The sequence below is a fragment of the Anabas testudineus genome, chromosome 1, assembly GCF_900324465.2.
Source record: "Anabas testudineus chromosome 1, fAnaTes1.2, whole genome shotgun sequence".
NCBI lineage: Eukaryota > Metazoa > Chordata > Actinopteri > Anabantiformes > Anabantidae > Anabas > Anabas testudineus.
This window is the reverse complement of record NC_046610.1, coordinates 14547219-14568510: the sequence shown is the minus strand read 5'-3', so window position 1 is coordinate 14568510 and position 21292 is coordinate 14547219. Positions and strand designations below refer to the sequence as shown.

Sequence of the window (21292 nt, the reverse complement as noted above, 5' to 3'; positions counted from 1 at the left end):
AACCTTCTGCAGACACTGCAGGGTAGGATTCACAGGTGAGCTGCTGAAGCGTGTCAAAGCATGCAACAATTTCACTGAAAGGCTGTGGGAAAGAGGATGCCATCATCACTACATAAACCATATTCAATTCACTCTCTTGGCTGAATTAAGTAGGGGTTGTAGGACGGATTTGTGGGAGCAATAAATCGAAATACCAAGGAACTTGAGAAGCACAAAAGCTCAGTGTCTATGTTTCACTTGGTTCTGTTACCGAGCTGTTTCTTTTCAAAACTGGCTCTTCAGCAAAAAAAAGTGAAACTCTACTATGTATTTATTTCAGTAGAAAGTTTTCTTGGATAACTTTCTGATGTTGAACTTTAATTTAGTTTAATTTAGACAGTGATTACATCTGTAGTCTAGCATGTAGATACTGTAAAACGTGTTAATGCGCTAGAAGAACTTTCACAGCTACTCTGTTTGATAATGAATTCATTTCTTTCATCTGTGCGTATTGTTGATGACACTTTTAAATATAAAACAGAGTCACTGCTACAGCTGGAGAACTAATCGTATTGAGCAACAATCACATCCTGCTCCTCAGCTGTCCCTCGGCAAATACATCATTTAAGATCTTCGATGTATCTGCATGCACATAAAGTGTACGAGTACGTAATGGAGAGAAAGCGAGGCAGACAAAGAGAGCGAGAGAAGGTGAGGGGGAGAGGGAGTTTGGTTTAAGACCAGCCCCCTTTGGCTGTTGCATGTTTCAGCTAAGGTCTCTTTTCACTCCCTCTGCCTTGTCAGTTTGACTGTGACTCACTTGGTGTTGGTGTTTGGATTCTGCTCACTGAAAAGCAGATGAAGAGCGGGATAAGGGTGACACGAAAGCAACTTCAAGGTAATTTTGCTGTGATTCCCACATCTGATGCAATGTGTGATAGATGATGTTATTACCAGCACTGATGGTCTCAACCATTTTTCACACCGTATTTTAGGTCATGTTTATGCAGCACAGACAGCTAACAACTAAAATTAGGATTGTCTTTAGACTTTTTGTGATTTGTGTAGATGAAACTTTTACTTTGAAGAAACAGTTTTATCCTACCCAAGGGGAAAAAACTTTTTAATAATAAGAGATTGTGTGGTAAGCAAAGATGACGAATGTTTTCCCACATTTGAATTTTTTAAACATGTATATAGTAAGTCATCAGTTTGCAAATGCTGATTCATGTAAATATAATATGTATAATATGTAATATTATATGTGTAACATGAAATCCTGTACTTATGATCTCTATTCATATTTTCATCCACTGCAATCAATTGGTTCATCTCCACAGTTCGGCTGTTTGATCTAACATGTACAAGTTACATTCATTGACCAAATTTCTGGCAACAGGGTGAATGGATTCAAGTCTCCAGAACCTTTGTTAAATGTTAACATATGACTCAAGAATGAAGACAAACATTTCCTCACACGACAGAGCCTAAAAGGAATGCAACCCTAGTCTTGCCTAATTGTTTTTAACATAGCATCAAAAGCTACAAGCTTCAGTGTATCTATGATTATTGTTTTTATTTGGCTTCAACTATGAACATGTGGTTTCTATCTCAAAACACATATTTGTGTTGTGAAAGTTGAATGGTGCTGCTGGAGAGAAGGGTACCTGCATGTGTCCCAAATTAATTGCACATGTTGTAAAGATTCTTGTCTAACACACTTTCACTGACGGACATCCTTTACGTACACAATTACTAAAACTAAATGTTTGACATTAAATTGATCAATATGTCCTTTCAACCTTTACGATTACATTTTGCCATGTCACAGGAAAGTGTGAAAAGAAAGTTGGCATTCAGGACAGACATTTTCAGTTTCATTAGACACCAGCCTACGTTGTGCTTGAGATTTGACTCATTGAATTTATGTGGTTAAATTCCTACAAGACTTTGTAATGTACGTTAATAGTTTCAGCCTACAGTGGTCTGGCACCTTTTCTTTGCATCATGTTTGATTCCTTTTTTATGTCTGTCTGCAGCGCCTGGAGCCTCCAACCTGGACAAACGGAGCACAAGAGCACCGTCTTCTGGTCAAATATAAAACATTTAGGGGATTCTGGTGGATTACACCGTATCAACTTCATAATCCCTCCATTTATTGAAGGAGCTCAGGCTTTTTTTGTGTATCGTTTTTGTGCTTGGGATAATTCTTCGCAACTCCTACTACAAAAAGCATGTCAACAAAAATGACTTTATAGCCACTGACTGGAGGCAGAATAGAAAAAAAGCAGCTTAAAGCATGAATGCTTCAGGTTTTAATCATGCAGGGACCCCCCCTTCAACACCCATATTGCCCACCTCACCAACTCTTTCGTCCCATGGCTACTTGCAATTTTTCTGGGTGTACCAGGACACATCTGTCATTATGGAGCATTACAACTACACCGGAAAGCTACAGAAAGATCGTTACCGTGAGGGGCTCAAACCTGAGGGCATTGTGTTTCTGGTGGTGTGTCTTCTCATCGTCCTGGAGAACGCTGTGGTTCTCATTGCCATTTGGAAGAACAAGAAGTTTCACCTGCCCATGTACTATCTGCTGGGGAACCTAACTCTGTCTGACCTGCTGGCTGGAATTACCTACATGGCCAACATCATCTTATCCGGACCCAATACATTGAAACTGACACCACTGACGTGGTTCCTCAGGGAGGGAGGGGTCTTCATCACTCTGGCGGCTTCCGTCATTAGTCTGCTGGCCATTGCGATTGAACGCCATGTTACAATGGTGACTATGAGGCCATACCATGGGGCAAAGCGGGGGCGGATGTTGGCGCTGATTGGTGCAAGTTGGGCCCTCTCAGGTTTCTTGGGGGTCCTACCAATTTTGGGATGGAACTGCATCCACAGACTGAGCCAGTGTTCAACTGTGCTGCCACTTTATGCCAAGAGCTACATCCTCTGCTGCGTATCTGTGTTCAGCGCAGTGCTCCTGGCCATTGTGGTCCTTTATGTTCGGGTTTTCCGCATTGTCCGCACCAACACGCAGCGCCAGCGGCTGGGCTTGTCAGGTAGCATGAGAAAAGGCTTGGCAAGGAAGTCACAGAAGTACATTGCCCTGCTTAAGACAGTCACCATTGTGCTTGGTGTCTTTATTGCTTGTTGGCTACCTCTTTTCCTCCTCCTGCTCTTGGATTTTTTCTGTCCCACTCACAGCTGCCGCTTGCTCTACAAGGCTGATTACTTCCTTGGAGTAGCCATGGTCAACTCACTCCTCAACCCTATCATCTACACCTTGACCAGCAAGGACATGAGGAGAGCCATTCTGAGGCTGCTCTGTCGGCCGTGTTTGATGACCAGAGACGGCCAAATAAAGAAGATTGGGATGCCATTCCTGGAGTGCAGTTTCAGTAAGACCGAGGTGGCATCTCAGAAGTTAGAGGGGGGAATGGAGACAACCATTTCCTCTGGTAATGTTATCACCACTCCGTCTCCAATCAAAGCTCTTTACCCCAAACTCTTCAAGTCATAAGGACATAGCCTGGCTGTGTAAATGAGTTTCCCACTGAACAGAGGACATGTAGCACATCTTGTATTTGGATTGTAGCCAAAAAACGACGATGTATGAAATGCTAATGGAGACATATGACACACCAACAGGTTTTGAAAGAATCATGTTCAGACAATTGTCTCTGATTGACAAATCATAAGCGGTGCAGTCATTGCAATATAACTGCATCAGTGTCCTTCAAACAAGACGGCAGGATGCCGCGTAAGCCACTTTTTCCTGTGAAGATGCAAACTCTCCTTAATCAATTTGCACTGAAAATCAAAATAAATGGAGAAGATGCATTGGATTTGATGGATGGCACAAAGCCAAGGACTCTCATGACTGAAAAAGTGTAAATTTATCATTAACCTGCTGGCTTAATGCTACAGTAAATGAGTGGAATTAGCTTTGACCCTTTTTTGCATTTCCTTTGTTACTGAAGTGCCTTAAATATAACACAAACACTTCTTGCACTAAATGCAGTGAGTAATCTGTGCACCTGAATTTCGCTGCCCATAAAATGGAGACATGTTGGTGTTTCAAAGGCTTACGGCGTTCTAGATTTGTTGTGATAAAATCATGTAGAGCACTCTTACACGTGTGTACCTGATGCAGGGAGACTCACAGGGAGACAGAAAGATAACAGAAAGAGCGTGGTGGCACTCAATCGTAACTGTTCTCACAAATAGAGGTTACTGAAGATTGTTGTGGCAAAGCTGTGGGAGGGAGGGCGGCGCAAAATCAAAATCCCCCTGTGTTTTGAAATGACAGATGGTTAACCTTTCTGATACCAAGCGGAAAGTTGTTGGAGCGGGTGTCCAACTTTTAAAATGTCAGTCTGGCATCTGCAGAAACAACAAATTGTCATCATATAATGTGATCAAGCTTTCCTTCCACCGTAATAAGCTGATAGCTTAACTGTAACTGAAACCAGCTCCGATGCAACTGCATCAGTTTAGTACAAATAATAATAAATTATTGTGACGTTTTCATAAGAAATTCCTCCTTATCATCCAGCGGCATCAGGACTTTACTATTCATCTTGTTACCAGAGCATTTGCTGACATAGTTTAAGGTACTGAAATGTTTATGATATAAAATTAGCTTGACATCAGTTTTTTTATACAACTGTTTTGTTAGCGCAGTGTTTCTGGAGCTCATATGATAAATGAGTCAGTGTGCTTGTTGTACTGTAATTCATAGTGAACTTTTTGTATTTCTAAAGACTTTTGTATGTCATATTTTGTAAATTATATGTGTTTTTACCTTTATTTTCATAAAAGAAATAAAAAGTTTCCTGAAATGATTCAAGACTTTTTGGTTTATTTCCATTACATGTGCACTCAAACAGTACATTCAAGAAAGCGTATCTGTGTGTATTTCTTTTGGTGTTTCTGAGGTTGGGTGAATGGAAGAACAGTACGGAAAGGAAATCGCTGCCTTGTTTCACATCTGGTAATGGCATTGGCCTACATACAGCGTTCCTCTACAAGTTCTGCATGTCTGAAGAAGGCCCAAGCACCGCACAATGCGGCTTTTATTCAAACACATTTGTCTTTTTCATCATTCTGTCAACCTGTGGGTACAATTGTACATCACCTCACGCTGACCTGTAGCTCACACTTGTCATGGCTGAAAGGGAAAGTGACTATATACAGCTGCAATTAATGCAGCTGTGCGTTCTGTAGACAGAACAAACTCAAAGACAGTTCTGTGTTTTCAAGCCCAAAAGAAGCATTTTACTTGCAGTTTGACATGTAGTTAATAAATCTTATGTGGGCTTCATTACAAAACAGAAACATCATTAAATCTTGATTTGCTTCTTTATTTTAAAACCACAAGAGCAGGAGGTTTGCCATTCCTCATAGTAATTAAATAAGCAAGACTTTATTTATATAGCACTTGTAAAGAGGACTTCTAAGTGCATTACAGTGACATGAAAATGTTTTATATAATTAATCAAGCATTTGCAGAAATTGAAAGCACAAATACACACTCACACATAGACACAAATATACACATACAGCAAACACAAGCAAGGAACAAAGGCAGTACAACTTCAATAGAACATCTTTGAAGTATGAAATATTTTTTAAGATTATAACTTTTTGTACAGCAACATGGTATTGGTTGTCTGCTGCTACAACTGATGCCCCCTGCAAACACTTGCTCAGTAATCTATTTAGAGAAAAGTTTTCACACCTCTCAGAGGAAATGATGGTGCACATACACCAACAGATATGTAATCATATACTCAATGCAAAGCAAAGTTTCCTGGAAATAAATAGACAGTCGGGCAAACCATATAACATTTTTGACTTTAACCCTGGGTTTGCTCAAGATAACTGACCTCACGTGGCAGTGGGATAACTTTGATATTATTTGAACAGGTGCCAAAGTTTCACCTGCTGTAAAATGTCAAAAAGTTGGGAGACTTTCGTGTCTCCCAGCTGGTGCACCAGTTGTATAACTGTGTGGACAGGTAGAAGTCATAAGTCATCGATCATGATCGCCAAGAACAGACCCAACAGGCTTGTCTTACACATGCACAGATGCATGCTGTACTGTGCTAAACTCTATTTGGGTTTTTAGATTTTACTACTTCTGGAATGTGTTTAATAGAAAACATGGAATAGTACATGCAAGTAAAACACCAATATGCATGTACAAAATGGATCCAAATAAAACATAAAAGCACCAGTGTACAAGTGCTTGAGAACCAGACAGGCATCAACTTGTCCAAGATCAGTGGCCCAAGGCTAAACTCGCCTAAATCCTCTGAGAATATCTGAATGCAGAGTGATGGCAGAGTCTTACCTCAGCTAAGGAATTAAAAATGTAGGCTTATTCAAGGCTTGTCATGTCCTATCGGGGATTTCACATGACTGTTGATGCTTTATCTTAATTTCTTCTAGCCTAAGGAATCAGAGATGTAATCATCGTATGAATTACTTGGTTAATCAACTGTGAATCCTGACCATAGGGCAAATGTTTTTGCACCATACATATTTTTACTGGGAGATGGTTTGCAAACTATTAAACCATCTTTGACAACATGTCAAGTGTGTTGAGCTGAGGAGGGGCCTCACAGTGGGCGTTTGGTGCCACCTTATGGCTGTTAAACAGAACAGCTTACACAGTTTACTGTGCTGACCTGAATGATGTATTTTGCAAGAAACAGAGAGAGAGAGAAAGAAAAAAAACTCACTGGTGTGTCAGCACCTGCGTGGAGCAAGCAGATTTCTCTCAAGCTGCTTTGTGCTGTATAAGCCCTTCACACGCATGCATATTTGTTTTGCAGCAAGGTGAGCTGCACATACACACAAGGACGCATGCAGAGACTAATTGAAGGGCATTATAGCCATGTCAGATTTAATATTGTTTTACATTATATGCATGCTGTAATTTCATTGTTTGTTGTGTTTACTGTCATAGTGTCAACTTTGCTCTTGTAGCTGCTTGTTGATGTATTTCCCACACGTTTGTCGGACGCTGAGGATCCGGGTTTTGGCACCGTGCCGACAACTGGTCTCGCTCCCCCCCCCCCAGACTCTGAGAATCCCTCCTCAATAAAAGCCCCCCTCCCTCGGGACACATTTGCCTGCCATTACTCCGCGACGGAGGCGGGCTCTGCGAGTTGGAGGCGGACTCTTATTGTGAAAGCGAGAGGCGGCGGGTACAATGCTTAGTCACGGTGAGTTACAGCTTTCCCTCCTCCTTCCTATGTGGCGCACAGCTCGGCACACCGATGGAGGAATTGACCTAGACTACGTAAGTATCTTCTACAGGACATTTAAAACAACCTTTAATGATACATGTGCGCCGTTTTGTGGTAACTGTGAAACAAGCTGGCGGCGGGAACATGTCTGGATGCCGCTTTGTTAGCATATTTGTGGCTACACAGCCGTTACGCTACCGTCTATTATTAGGAGCCTGTTTTGCTGTCAGCTCTATTTCCGAAACGCTCACTTGCTATTTTGTGGTGTCTCCGCTTGTTAAACGCTGATGTGCCGAGTTCACTTCGGTCCTAAACACAAAGCAGGAGGTTCAATTTGTTCAGCTTCACCTGTGTGGAGCCATATTTTCGTATCAAGGCAGCGCTGTGGGGGTGATTTCTGCTGAAAACAAGCGCAGAAACGAGCAGCGTGTGTTGATCGGGGGGGGGAAACGGTGCTTTGTGTGTGTGTGTGTGTGTGTGTGTGTGTGTGTGTGTGTGTGTGTGTGTGTGTGTGTGTGTGTGTGTGTGTGTGTGTGTGTTGGATGGCGCGGAAATCTAACTCCATCTAGCTTTATGTAAGGACTGGCTTCACTTCTGGGTCATGTTTTGGTACATCCAGTTCCTCTGAATGCTCTGTGAGGAGTTCAGGATGAGTCACCGAGAAAAACTCTTCTGTCCAAAAAAAAAAATGCCATAACACTCCTTTATAGGGCTATTCTTGGCTTAAAGAAGTAGCTGTAACTTTTTTTAAAATGCTGACCCAGCTGTGTGTGTTTCTTAGAGGAGCAGCTCCTGGTAAACTTTCTCTCCAGGTATTGTGCAATCCCTTCTGGCTGACTGACATCCAGGGATTGCAGGCCTGGGTGGTGGTTCCCAAACGGTGGTGCGGGGTCTACAGGGGTCCTCAGAGGTGTTTTGGTGTAAAGAGTAGATAAATTGTTGAGTCATATCATCTCAGCACATTGTGACACAGTGTATGAGGGTGGACGGGTGTGATAGGTTTCACTGTACACACTTGTGTTTCCACTTGAAACACGTTTAGTCTAAATTTATATCCAGTGTACTGCTGCCACTGAAGGTTGGTTATTATTTAATCCGTTACTAAGTTACTCAGTTTTTGCTTAGCTAGTAGTCAGTTAATTAACAGATTAAAAGCAGAAACTGCAGTATATTGATTAATGATTAAAGTCATGTTTGAGGCAAAAGGGTTTTCTTTACAGCCTGTCATTTGTGAGGATTGCTGCTGTTTTTCTCTTTTCTATATTGTTGTTGACAACACGACCTTTTGTGTAGAATTATAAATATATTTTTAAGAAGTCACTTTGGATTATAGCAAATTGCGATGGGCATTTCTAGATGAATAGATGATAGTGGGAAAAGTCTGCACATAAAGCGAAAATGAACATTGTCATTGGATGCTTCTGTATTTATTTGGTGCATGCCAGAACTCACGAGTTCCCAGTCTACAGCCACGACTTCAAAATGCAAAGAAAGCAGCAGAGCTTCACATTTGCACATCTGCATTTATTTGGATGGAAAACTGGGAAATCAGTTGTCAGTCTGCAAATCAATTAAAGTTTAAAGTCTAACAAAGGTAAATACAGCAACAAATGTCTCCTCAACTGGGAGTTTGGTCCAAACTATACATTGTTTGTTTGACTCAGTTTTGAAGCAGCTTTTAAATGCATACCTTATGTGTCCTAATTATTTATTCCATGAAGTATCATATATGTTGCAAGACTCAGTGTGTCAATAAGCAAATTGAGCAACATGTTCTCCTGTAAAAAAGTATTTTACCCAGAAATCTGGAAAGAGGAAAGCACAGCAATAAATCTGAGTGTGTTTCATGTTACAATGGGCATATCTGCTGACTGATACCGTTTATGGAAAACTCAGTGATAGCCGGCATCGTGTCACCACTGAAAAAGTTAACATTCCCAGACATAATAAATATTTTGCGTGCGTCATTTTTACCAGCCAAAGAGCATGCAGTAAAGTGTGTGGGGAAGCTGGCGTGTACTCGTGTACTTCTTCCTTATCACTGCTTCAACTCATGACTTCTGTGTGCATAACGTATGGGTGCTTTGTTATATAATGATGAACATTCACAACAGTATTGTTGCTGACTAACTCTGGTTCTTCCCTTTTTTAGAGACACTGTACTTTGTACTTTGCACTTTTCCAGGCAGTTCATATTCTGGAAAACAGAAGTTAGGGCACTAAAGAGAGGTGCTCATTTTGCAGCATCTCTTGACGTCATTTTAATGGCGTGCAAGCGTTTCTCTCCATGGTCTCCAGCCTGCATATTCCCAGTAGATGTATTAATTTTCAGACATGCCTGCAAAGCCATCTCCTGCTTGTTTTAGCATCCACTGCAGTAAATTTCCCAAGATGCATTGAACACTGGTTTAAAGGGTTTAAATGATTTTGCATTTTTATGTGTGTGACAACTTGGTTGGATGCATCTGTTAGTAAGAATTGGAGAGCGTATGCTTTGATTTTGTTGGCTTTTGCACTAACTGTTCACTCTGCTCCAGTCCCCAGCTGGACTGGTCACATGACAGGGTGAAAACACACAGTCATGCTGGTCAGCAACATTTAAACCTAATTTAAATCACTTTGTCATCCTTCAAAACAGATACAATGCCCTCCCCCTTTATTACACACTTGTTTCCATTAATTCCCATATCTGTCAGTTGTTACAAATATTCTACAACTCTTTTTGGGATTACATGTGATAGTTTAAGATTAACACAAGTAAAGGTGAGTTATGATGACAAAAAGTAGCATACTCATGATGAGAAGGAAGGACCCAGTAAACTACCAGGAAGAACAGACTGTGTCGGTGTGAAAGGTGTAATAACTGATAGGACATAGTGTAGCTAAGCAAGTTGGCAGAGGGCTGATGCCAAGCCGCTTGTTAAAAAAGACGGTCGTTATTTAGCAGGGCAGTGTTTCCATTCTTAGTAAAGTCTTTGACCACTATATATACAGTGGCACAAAAGAAAGTTTTTGCAATTTCCTTAATTGGTGATTAAATGTTATTTAATCTTCACTAAAGTCACAAATATCAACAATTGCTTTATTTTTAAAACTTTGAAGCAGCTTTGTAATAACTGGTTGAACCACCTTCTGCACCAATAACCACAAGCAAGCTCACAATGCACGACTTCCTGGAGGATTTTTCATCCATTCTTCCTCACAGAACTGCATCCCTGGTATTATCCTGTTGGATACATTCATAAACCTGGAAATAAATTTCCCCGCCACAATGCCAAGGCGTCCAGATCCAGAGGAAGCAAAGGCTACAGAAAGACTGCAGAGACACACAATCCAGCTTTTGGAGTTGGCCAGTCAGATCCCAGACCTCAACCATATAGAGATTCTGTGGAATAACATGAAAAGAGTTGTTCGCACCGAATGTCATGAGAATATGTCTGAGCTGCAGGTCTGTACGAAAGAATTGTCCAAAACTCCTCCTGAACAGTGTGCAGTCAAATCAACAACTACATGACATTTTTGCTTGAGGTTATTGCTGCAAAAGGTGGTTCAACCAGTTATTACAAAACTGTTTCAATTACTTTTATTTTTACCATCGCTCTGTGTGTTTAATGAAGATTTGAAAGATTGTGACTAGGTTTCTTCAGCTGGTTTATATTTGTGATTTTGAAGGTCAGGTCGCATTGCTGTTCACTTACTTTTTCTTGCTAATGTATTTACAAGCTCACTCTCTCTTTCTCCATTTTTTTTTTTCCCTCCCAGTTGTCAACTGAACTCACAGCGTTCTAGTAAACTCACAAGTGCGAACAAATTTCTCAGCCACACAACCTCGAGGAAGGCATTTCCAGAGAAAACCACTGAACACCCCCTCATTCCCACGGGATCAAAGTTATACTTATGACACTTTTGGCACTCGACTTTCTCTCTTTTTTCCTTTATATTTTTTTTTGCCCTAGACCACCTTTCAGAGTCGACAGCCCTTCCACTATCGAACTCTGCAGCTCTCAGCAGAATTGTAGCCCTATGAGAGGGAACTTTGATTATTACCTCTTTAAAATGAAGCCGTAAATCATATTTCTTTCTCCCTGTTTAGAGTAATCAACATGCAGGCCAGAGCTGCCACAAGGATGAATCTTGAAAGCATTTACATTCATCTTCAAATAAGTTTATTTTTTATATTGGGAATATGTGATAAATTGCTTTATTGAAGACATTTGAGAAATTTGAATACATTTAGTTACATCAAAATGATTCCTTAAACAAAGAAAGAGATGTTGTAATAGTCGGGTTGACACGTTCTTGTCAACATTCCTAGAAGTGGAAAAAGAAACACTTGTTGTCAAAGCCTAAGGTTAAACTGAAAGATATCTCTTTGAGTCTTGTGCAAGTGTCAAAAAATATTCTGTGCCTGTTATTCTTTAACTCCATTCTGCAAACCTAGCCCTCAAACAAAACCACAGGAATACTGAACTCAAAGACATTTTGATTATGCTGGAACTATGTCATGTAACAGTGCACCCAGCCATGAGTGGCAGCTCACATGGAAGTTTGTAGTAATGCCATAAAAAACAGTACATGTGGATTCAGGTACTGAACAGAACAAGTAAATTCTCATGTCTAAATAAATCCAATTAAAATTTTTTTCATACAGACCAAAATCGGGCATATCTGGGAGAGCCTGGAGCTTTCTGTGAAATCCTTTAACCCACCTGCCAAATTTCTTTAATTTTACCCATGCCCGCATGTGGTGCAAGGATGCCCCATAATACGGTCCACTGTTTTTAAGAAAGAGGCCAAGGAGGAGGAGAAAGGGTAGGAAATGACACAGTATCTGACAGAATGCAAAGCGCTGGTGACTCCGTCCACGCACAATGGCCACCGCGTCTTCAGCTACACGCTAGAGAGCCACACAGCAGCCGCCTTCGCCATCATGAACGAGCTGCGTCAGGAGCGTCAGCTTTGCGACGTCACTCTGCGTGTGCGCTACAAAGACCTCGAGGCGGTGGACTTTGTGGCTCACAAGGTGGTGCTGGCCTCATCATCTCCAGTCTTCAGGGCTATGTTCACCAACGGCCTGAAGGAGTGTGGTATGGAGTTAGTGCCCATCGAGGGAATCCACCCCAAGGTGAGTACAGTAAAGGTGATTGACGATATGCTGTTACACTTTTAATACTAATAAATTACTACATTTATTTTGAAACATCACTGTCTAGATCAAACCATTGCTTTTTTTTTTTTTTTTTTTTGAGACACTTACTTTTAGGAGTATACTTGCATAAGCTTCTTTCTATCGTAACGTCCCCTTTACAACATGACTACATAAGCTGAATAGAAGATGTCCTTGTTGAAAAAAACACATTTGCATGATCAGTGATTTGTTGCACGTTTGATGCTAGCAGTTTTGAATATCAAGATTTTCCTGCTGTAGAAATGTACACAGTACACTCAGCAGCCTAAACCTCGTTTGACCCCTCTTACTGGATGTTTACTAAGCTCTCATAGATAAACACGTGCTCACAGTAGCTACCACTTGTTGGCTTACAAGTTTGTCAGCTCTTTCCTGAAGGAAATGAATAACTGTACAAATAAAACTTCCACGCCACATTTTCCCTTCTCTACTTTCACCCTTTCTGCTGTGCTTTCATCTTTTCCGGTCCTTCACTATTCACACCTACTCAGGTAATGCAAAGACTCATAGAGTTCGCCTACACAGCCAGCATCTCTGTAGGGGAGAAGTGTGTGATCCACGTGATGAATGGTGCCGTCATGTACCAGATAGACAGCGTGGTCAAGGCCTGCTGCGATTTCCTTGTCCAGCAGCTCGACCCCAGCAACGCTATTGGCATCGCTAACTTTGCAGAGCAGATTGGTTGCACAGAGCTCCACCAGAAGGCCAGAGAATACATCTACATGAACTTCAGCCAGGTAAAGATCTGGCAGCTTTTCTAACAAAAACCTCACTGTTTCGTATCTGTAATCAAGAATTGACTTTCTGATTTATTTATTTTTTTTAGATTCTTTTGGGGATGGTTGTCTTTGCTTGATTGTTGACAGTGTAGAAACAGACAGAAAATGTGGGCAGAAAGCCAGAGAAGAGTTTGACATGCAACAGAGGTACCAAGCTGGGAAACATTGCAGTTCTGTGGTATGCCCCTTACACCAACAGACTGCAACATAAACTATGCATTGAAAAAACGGGAGATGCAAGCATTAGATCAAACTTAACTTTAAAATCAAGGCATGATGGCGCAAAAAAGATATAGTAGCAGCTAAAAAATGCTTATGCAACCAAAAAGGAATATAAAATAATCAGTCATATTATTAGAAATGTACCTGTAGCCCTCATAACTAAAAAGAAGAAATTAAGCCTCACTATTTATAGTGATATTTGTACCGGGGGACTTGTGTGTAAAGTGTTTCATGGTGTAAGTAAATTGTTTCAATTCGTTCCATTGTGGTTAGTGCTGGCTGACTGTTTTATGCTTCAGATCTGCTAACTGCTGGCCCTGTTCATGCTACGATTGGCAAGATTGCAAGCTATGAGTCATGATGGAGAGTTTGTGGGTTTCCACAGTTGGAGAATTCCTGACTCAATACAGTGTAGCAAACTAGAAACAAAAGGGCACTTAAACCTAATCACTGATAAGAAACACAGGGCAGAAGCAGGTCAGGCATGGAGTGAAAGATGTCTCAAATACATGTTTACGTTCACACGTGTTTAATATTTGGTTTTATAAAGAAATGACCCAAATGAAAAGAGCATTTCTCAAAATTAATGTTTGGCTTGAAATGTACTACCAATGTACTTCCTATAAAGTCAGGAAGCCACATTTCCCTGGTATTTAGCCTGTGTGGTAGCCTGAGGAAGTCTTCTAGTTACTGTATTGTCTCTCCACTAATCTTGACATTTGATCAGTGTCACAAAAAGCTGTCGGTTGGTTTTGGCAAGAGTTCTGACTGAAGAGCGTTCAGTCGGTGTTTACTCACTGATATGCCATATTTGATTCACACAATTAAACAAAATACAAATGTCGTCCTTGGACTGCAAAACAAGTTAGAAAGAGATTTGCTTGAGAGCTTCAGGAATCATGACATGTCAGGACACGTTTTTTGTTTCTTCACTAATTTGTCTTTAGAGGATTGCACTATAAACATGTCTTTTCCTCCTCCTTTGCCTAGGTGGCAACCCAAGAGGAGTTTTTCAACTTGTCCCACTGCCAACTTGTCACCCTTATCAGTCGCGATGAGCTCAATGTGCGCTGCGAATCTGAAGTCTTCCAGGCTTGCGTGGCCTGGGTGCGCTATGACCAGGATAACAGGCGACCGTATGTCCAGGCCTTGCTCCAGGCTGTCCGCTGTCATTCTCTCACCCCCAATTTCCTGCAGACCCAGCTCCAGTCTCTGGACTGGGACCCCCAGTGTAAAGATTACCTGTCGCAGATCTTCCAGGACCTCACCCTCCACAAGCCCACCAAAGTCATTCCTTGCCGAACTCCAAAGGTGCCGCAGCTCATCTACACAGCAGGGGGTTATTTTCGTCAGTCTCTCAGTTTCCTAGAGGCATATAATCCTTGTACAGGAGCCTGGCTGAGGCTAGCGGACCTGCAGGTGCCCCGAAGTGGCCTGGCAGCCTGTGTGATCAGTGGGCTTTTCTATGCTGTAGGAGGAAGAAACAACGCACCTGATGGAAACATGGATTCGAATGCTTTGGACTGCTACAATCCCATGAACAACTGCTGGCGGCCGTGTGCACCAATGAGCGTGCCGAGGAACCGAATCGGAGTCGGTGTCATCGATGGAATGATATATGCAGTTGGAGGATCACATGGGTGCATTCATCATAATAGTGTAGAAAGGTAAGCAAATGGCATTGAATGGAATAAGGTGACAATATTATTATTTTAACCTTTTCTCCTGAAGAGTCCAAATCTAATGCTAGTTTTATCTTGTGAACTAGTATTACTCGTGTTTTTATAGCCTGGTTCAGTAGGATACAACAATGGGACATTTCAAATACAGTCACATGCTGTGAAACAATGGTTTTGTTCCACTTCCTGTAATATATTTTTAGCTTACACAAAACTTAATTAAGGAAGCTTTAATCTACTAGGAAATATTTGTATTATAAGTTGAACAGTAATTTATGTAATGACAATGTAATGATAAAAGTGGCACAGTTGTCTTAAGCCTGGCGTAGAGAAGAAGCCCACAACAACATAATATTTTATGAGAATTAAGAGGCTGGATGATGTTTATCACCCAGTTCAATAATAATTTCCTAATGCATTTGTTGCAGTCATACATTAAACCCAGACAGATACCTGTGGCACAATCCTTAACCTGTCAGGTTGTTTGTAATACACTGAATTATGTAAATAACCTTAATCCAAACCCTGGCTTTTGTATTCAGATGACCCAGATAGAGAGCAGTGACAGTAAATATGTACTAAGTAACGCTGTAAAACAGGAAGATGTCTGGCCTGTTTGAATGCTCATCTACTAAATCTGAGAAGAAGAATCACAGAATATAAAAAAATTGAAACACATTAATCTGAGCTGCACAGTTCAGTTCCTGCTAGTTTAAGCCTGGTTCTAACAACAACCACAACGGATCGCTCTCTGCCCTGATGTAGCATTGACTGATTTTACTGGTTGGTTGAGAAACAGGTAAATAAACCCAGGTTAAAAAAAATGGTGAGAAAATAAACAAAATGATTGATTGTTGATTTTTCTCTTTAGGTATGATCCAGAAAGGGACCTGTGGCAGCTGGTAGCACCTATGTTAACACGGCGCATCGGCGTGGGTGTGGCAGTCATTAACCGGCTGCTTTATGCTGTGGGGGGGTTTGACGGGGCCAGCCGGCTTAGCTCCTGTGAATGCTACAACCCAGAGAAGGATGAGTGGAAGACCATGGCCTCCATGAATACTGTCCGCTCTGGAGCTGGTACGTATAAAACCCAATATTCTCACAAAAAACTTTCCAATGGAATACAGTTCTCCACAAAATAGAACAATTTCATCCATGTTTTTAAAAATAAATGTCATGCAAGGTGTTAGCCTGTTTTAGTAGCCTTCCTGATTTGTGATAGTGACACCAAACAAGGAATTTGAACCAAACAGGAAATTAGAAACCTTTGTTGTATATCAAAGACTGTGTTATATAAATGGGGAAATACCCAGAAAAAAGGTAGTGCTTCTCTCTGTAACCACTAAAAATCATGACATGTTGTTTATAGAAGTATTTATTTCCCTGTCATTGGTACAGGTGTATTAGCAGCAAGAAATACATTGGCTATGTGAGCAAATGGTGTGAAGTATGTTTATGACTTTGATGTACTTTTATCAGTTTTCATTTTGACCTTAGATGCATGTACAGGAGTACTTAGTAGTAGTTAATCTTTTACTCGTGCATAATGCTATAATTCTTGAAGGATTTCCTACCTTTTGCAAACATCTAGATAAAGAAACTAAAACTAACTTTTGACTTTTTTTTTTTTTTTCATTTTTCTTTTCAAGGTGTCTGCCCACTGGGGAATTCCATATTTGTGATGGGCGGCTACGATGGTACCAACCAGCTGAACACAGTGGAGCGCTATGATGTGGAAACTGATACATGGAGCTTTGCTGCCTCCATGAGGCACAGGCGCAGTGCTCTGGGAGTTACTGCATTACTGGGACGCATCTATGTATTGGGTGAGTAATAGTGTAAGTAGAAACTGCCAGAGATAAAAATCACCTAGTGTATGGTTTTGCTGCCAAACCTGTTTTATGTCTTCTACAGTAGAGGCCACTGACACATTTCCTGTTTGCTGCAGACACATTTCAGTCTTATAAACTGGGGTAGAGGTCAACTACAGTAGCAACAAACATCAAATATTGAATTAAACAGGAATATTCTTATTTGTTTTTCTTTTACTTTTGTGAGGATAAAAATTAGCATGTCAGGTTGGCTTAATGATCTATCCTCACAGCTAGAAGGACCTGATCTACTAGTTGCTGAGGTGCTCTTCTGTAAGGAGTCTTTCTCATGTTTGTGTGGGTTGTCTTTAGGTTCTGGCTTTCCCCACAGTCAAAACCCAATTAGGATTAATTGGTGACTATGACTTAACCATAGGTGTGAGTGTGACTGGGTGTGTCTCTCTATTTGTAAGCCTCGTGATAAACTGGCTTACTTGTGACCCTTAAGAAAAGCTGTTTGGATAATTGTTGGATGGACGGCTCCATCAAGATGTTTTTGTTTTCTCATTTGCACAATTTTTTTAAACCTGTGTTGATGATACTGAAAAGATTCATTTAAAGATCTGAAAAAGAGAGAATAACAAAGGAATTGTGTGGCTTATTGAATTGAAACATTTACTCTAAGTGTCTAAGCTGTGAGTCAACATGAACAATATTAGGAACTGATACAAATTCACAGCACTGTGTTGTTAATGTTTCTTTACACCTGTGTTTGTGCACTGTAACAAAGATCTGTTTAATCTAACAACTTTATACTAATAGGACAAATGCCACGTTATGTTTACAGGAGGCTACGATGGCAACACTTTCCTGGACAGCGTGGAGTGTTACGATCCAGAGGAGGACATCTGGTCAGAGGTGACACACATGACATCAGGACGAAGCGGCGTGGGTGTAGCCGTTACCATGGAGCCCTGCCAGAAAGACCTGCATCCTTGTCAAAAGTGTGAGGAGTGTCATTCAGCCACATCGGGTTCACATCATCACAATCAGCAGCACGGTGGGCCCTTAAGCAAAGGCACATGAGGGCCCTTGTCAGACAACGGCACACACATACACAAGCAACCACAACTCAACTCTGTCTTCCAAAATCAAAATAAGGATCCTCAGAAATTATTAGACAGAGATGAGCTGTGTTACTGGTTCTATTAATCGTACCTGATTACATTTTAAAAAAGCAAAATCTGTAAGAATTCATTTTTAAAAGTGTAGTGTTGATACTCAGCATTGATCCAGAATCAGCGAGCTACTTTAGTCAAGATTCCAAGACCTGAAATTTGTTTAATTAAGTTTTAGTGAAATGTGTTAGAACAAAATCAGCTCAGTGGATCTGTGTGTTTATGTCTGACTTTTTAAGTCCTCAATTGGATCATCATCTCCCAGCTTTGAGCCTTGGGAGGAAAGGGCTGCATAATTTAAAGAAGAGGGGGTCATTGATGTGTTCAGAGTCATCAGTTGAAAGATTAAAGTTTAATCTGTGGGGAGAAATCAAATCAAATGATTTAATTCTATTAAAAATAAAACAATAAAACGTAGCATTTGTCATTCAGTATAGGCAGTAGAGTTCAAAGTGCCATTACAATGCCTGTGGGCATTACTGTCATCAGTATATTGTCTTGAGGTGCTTGTGTTGGAAAGGAACAGACAGAGTCACTGTGTGGTGTTTAGAAATTATAGAAGTTAACCCAGACAGCCACAAGATGAAGCAACAATGGGCCTCATGCAAGAACATTTGTGTTGTTGTGTTTGTTTTTCTGTGAAGCACGTGACTTAAGGCAGTCAAATGCTCTTAAGTGTACAGACTTGTAAACTGTTCACTTCACCTCTCCAGTGTGTATTTGCCAGATTTGATTATTAGCAAAATCAACAACCAAATTACTTGATTTGCCGTTTTCTGAAAATCATCCCATAAGAGTAAAACAAACAAGACTTGCTCACTGTGGAGTTTCAAGGCTTAGTTTTGGAAATGCATCAAATTTAGTAGTTCAGTGATTGTATAAGTGGACCAGAAAAATTTTTGAAATGACATGTATAACTGTTAACCTTGACTGAAAATATATTATATAATCGCATTAGCATCCAGAAAGTAAAGTAGCAAAGTAGCCCATGGCTAAAAGCATTTGCAGTCAAGGGAAGTTAGGGAGAAGAATGAGAAAATAGGGCTGCAAATGACTGTTTGATTATTTTAGGGGCAATTTAAAGTGCTGACCATTTAGTTAATTAATATTTTTGATCTATTAAAGTAAGAACTCATCATTCATCCATTAGTCCCTCAAAGCCCAAAAAGTGTCTTCAGATGTCTTTGGTTGAACCAACAGCGTAAGATATTGACTTGGCAATCACAGAAACGGAGAAGAAAATCAAAACTAGAGGAACAGGAACAGTATAATAGTAGATAGTTTTGTTTGAAAAATCAGTTAAATTATTGCTTATTGTTGATTAAGATTTTTTTTTTTCTGTTGAGATATCTGGACATTGTTACATTGTAGAAAACACAACTGAACTCACTCTTAAAGTACTAATAAATTACTAGCACCTGTAAAATAAATGTCATACTATTGGTTCTTGCTTGAGGCTCAGTGTCTCAAATTCAAGTGTTGGTACAGGAGAATCGGGACCTTTGAGTTACAGTGACTGCATGGTAGCAAGTGTGACCTTTCACTGATAGCCACTGATGAGGTTCATAAAATGTGAATTTCTTTGGAAAAGGTGTTATGTTGAGTGCCAAGTGGATGGAGAAACAGGTTTTGATTGTGCATAGAGGAAATGGTAGCATTTAAAAACTTTATTTAAAGTTTTATTAAAGATTTAAACATCTCAATGAATGTGTTTTTAAAAAAAACACTAATTACTGACACAATTGAGAACCTCTTCCCTACAGTTGACTCTTCGGTTTTCACATCCACCAGACCTCAGAAACAGAAGTGACCATGTTTGTGCATTAGTGTTCAAATGTTGTATACTAATGACAAAAACTTGCTTAAAAGAAGTGTATTTGTAACAGCAATTTAAGCTACAAAGTTTTTAAGTGACATTTTGTACACTGATATTCGAAGAAGTCTTGTACAGAATTTCAGAGCTCACTTTTTTATTTATTTGTTCAAATTCTCTTGGTTTTCCTGTTCCTCTAAACTGACATCAGCTTTGTATTGAATTGGACTCTGATATTGTGATTTTGAATAACTAGCATGCATTGTAACTAAGTAGGAATGCCTGTTAATGCAAATTTTTGATGTTTGTAAAAAAAAATCGCTTTACTTGGAAAGGAACTTTTTTCCTGTCAGTAGTTGGAATGGACAGTAGAATATTTAAGATCTGCTTTGTACATTTTTTTCCAGCAAAAATGCCCTGTACAATAATACTTGTAAAGTAAAAATATGTTTATTGTACTGCTGTAGTCAGGTAATGATTTCTTAGTTCTCACCTCTGAAAATGTTTAATTTTCATTTAACCCCCGAACAGGGGGTTAAATGAAACAGGGATATTTGTTCAGTTGGTCTGTGTCAACCAAACGCAAAAGCAACAGCTGCCACTGGAGGGAGCTAAGGTTCCTCTATATTGAACGTAACCTTTTACCTGTTCCTATTGTCAGCATAACTAACAGGAACAAGTGTTTTCCTAAATTAGATTTAACTTTACCATCACCGGTATGCCGAACTAAAACTACATCAGAATTTACAGCAACAGTAAATCCTCCACTTGTAATGGTGATAATATTCAGTTTCTGTTCAAACTTTCAGACATGAATGATTATGATTTATGGTCCTGTTGACTTGAATTGTTCTATTATGTTATTATATCCACCCCTGTTGTATCAACAAGTCTACAGGTGCAATCAAAATTATACAATCCCCAACGCAAATCAGGTGTATTGGCAAAATTTCAGTTCCGAAGAAATTCTGTTTGCAATGAACAAATAAGAACAATTGAAATAGTTCAACACAGCTAATGATGCAAGTGGTTCCTCCAAATTCAACAAAAATAAAAGTTTTAATGACTTATTACTGAGAATTATTCAACGCCTTCATGACAAGCGTCGTCAGTACTTGGTAGAGCACCCTTTTGTTAATATGAGCTGCTGCAAATGTAACACATTGCCAGACACCAGCTTCTGGCAGTGTTCCTGAGGAATCTTAAACCATTGCTTATGGACAACAGCCTTAGGTTCACTAATATTTTAGGGTTTGCGTGCTGCAACATCCTCCTTTAAATCCCACCAGAAATTTTCCTGAGTCAGGTGACCGTGAAGGTCACTATGTGACGTTTTTTTCTGCAACCAAATCTTGGTGGACTCTCAGGTAAATTTGGG

At 40.2% G+C, this 21292-nt stretch overlaps 2 protein-coding genes across 2 annotated transcripts; both read left to right on the top strand.

The window, feature by feature from the left end:
- The first annotated feature begins 768 nt into the window (after positions 1 to 768).
- Positions 769 to 4779, top strand: s1pr5b (sphingosine-1-phosphate receptor 5b). The gene is made up of 2 exons (XM_026360861.1): positions 769 to 877; positions 2019 to 4779. Exon 2 carries the CDS (start codon positions 2279 to 2281, stop codon positions 3506 to 3508), a length of 1230 nt encoding a protein of 409 aa, XP_026216646.1. The 5' UTR covers positions 769 to 877; positions 2019 to 2278; the 3' UTR covers positions 3509 to 4779.
- A 2391-nt stretch (positions 4780 to 7170) lies between these two features.
- On the top strand, positions 7171 to 20372 carry keap1b (kelch-like ECH-associated protein 1b). The gene is made up of 7 exons (XM_026359027.1): positions 7171 to 7297; positions 11007 to 12369; positions 12924 to 13169; positions 14424 to 15100; positions 15984 to 16189; positions 16762 to 16938; positions 17771 to 20372. Exons 2-7 carry the CDS (start codon positions 12064 to 12066, stop codon positions 18007 to 18009), a joined length of 1851 nt encoding a protein of 616 aa, XP_026214812.1. The 5' UTR covers positions 7171 to 7297; positions 11007 to 12063; the 3' UTR covers positions 18010 to 20372.
- Positions 20373 to 21292: the final 920 nt, after the last annotated feature.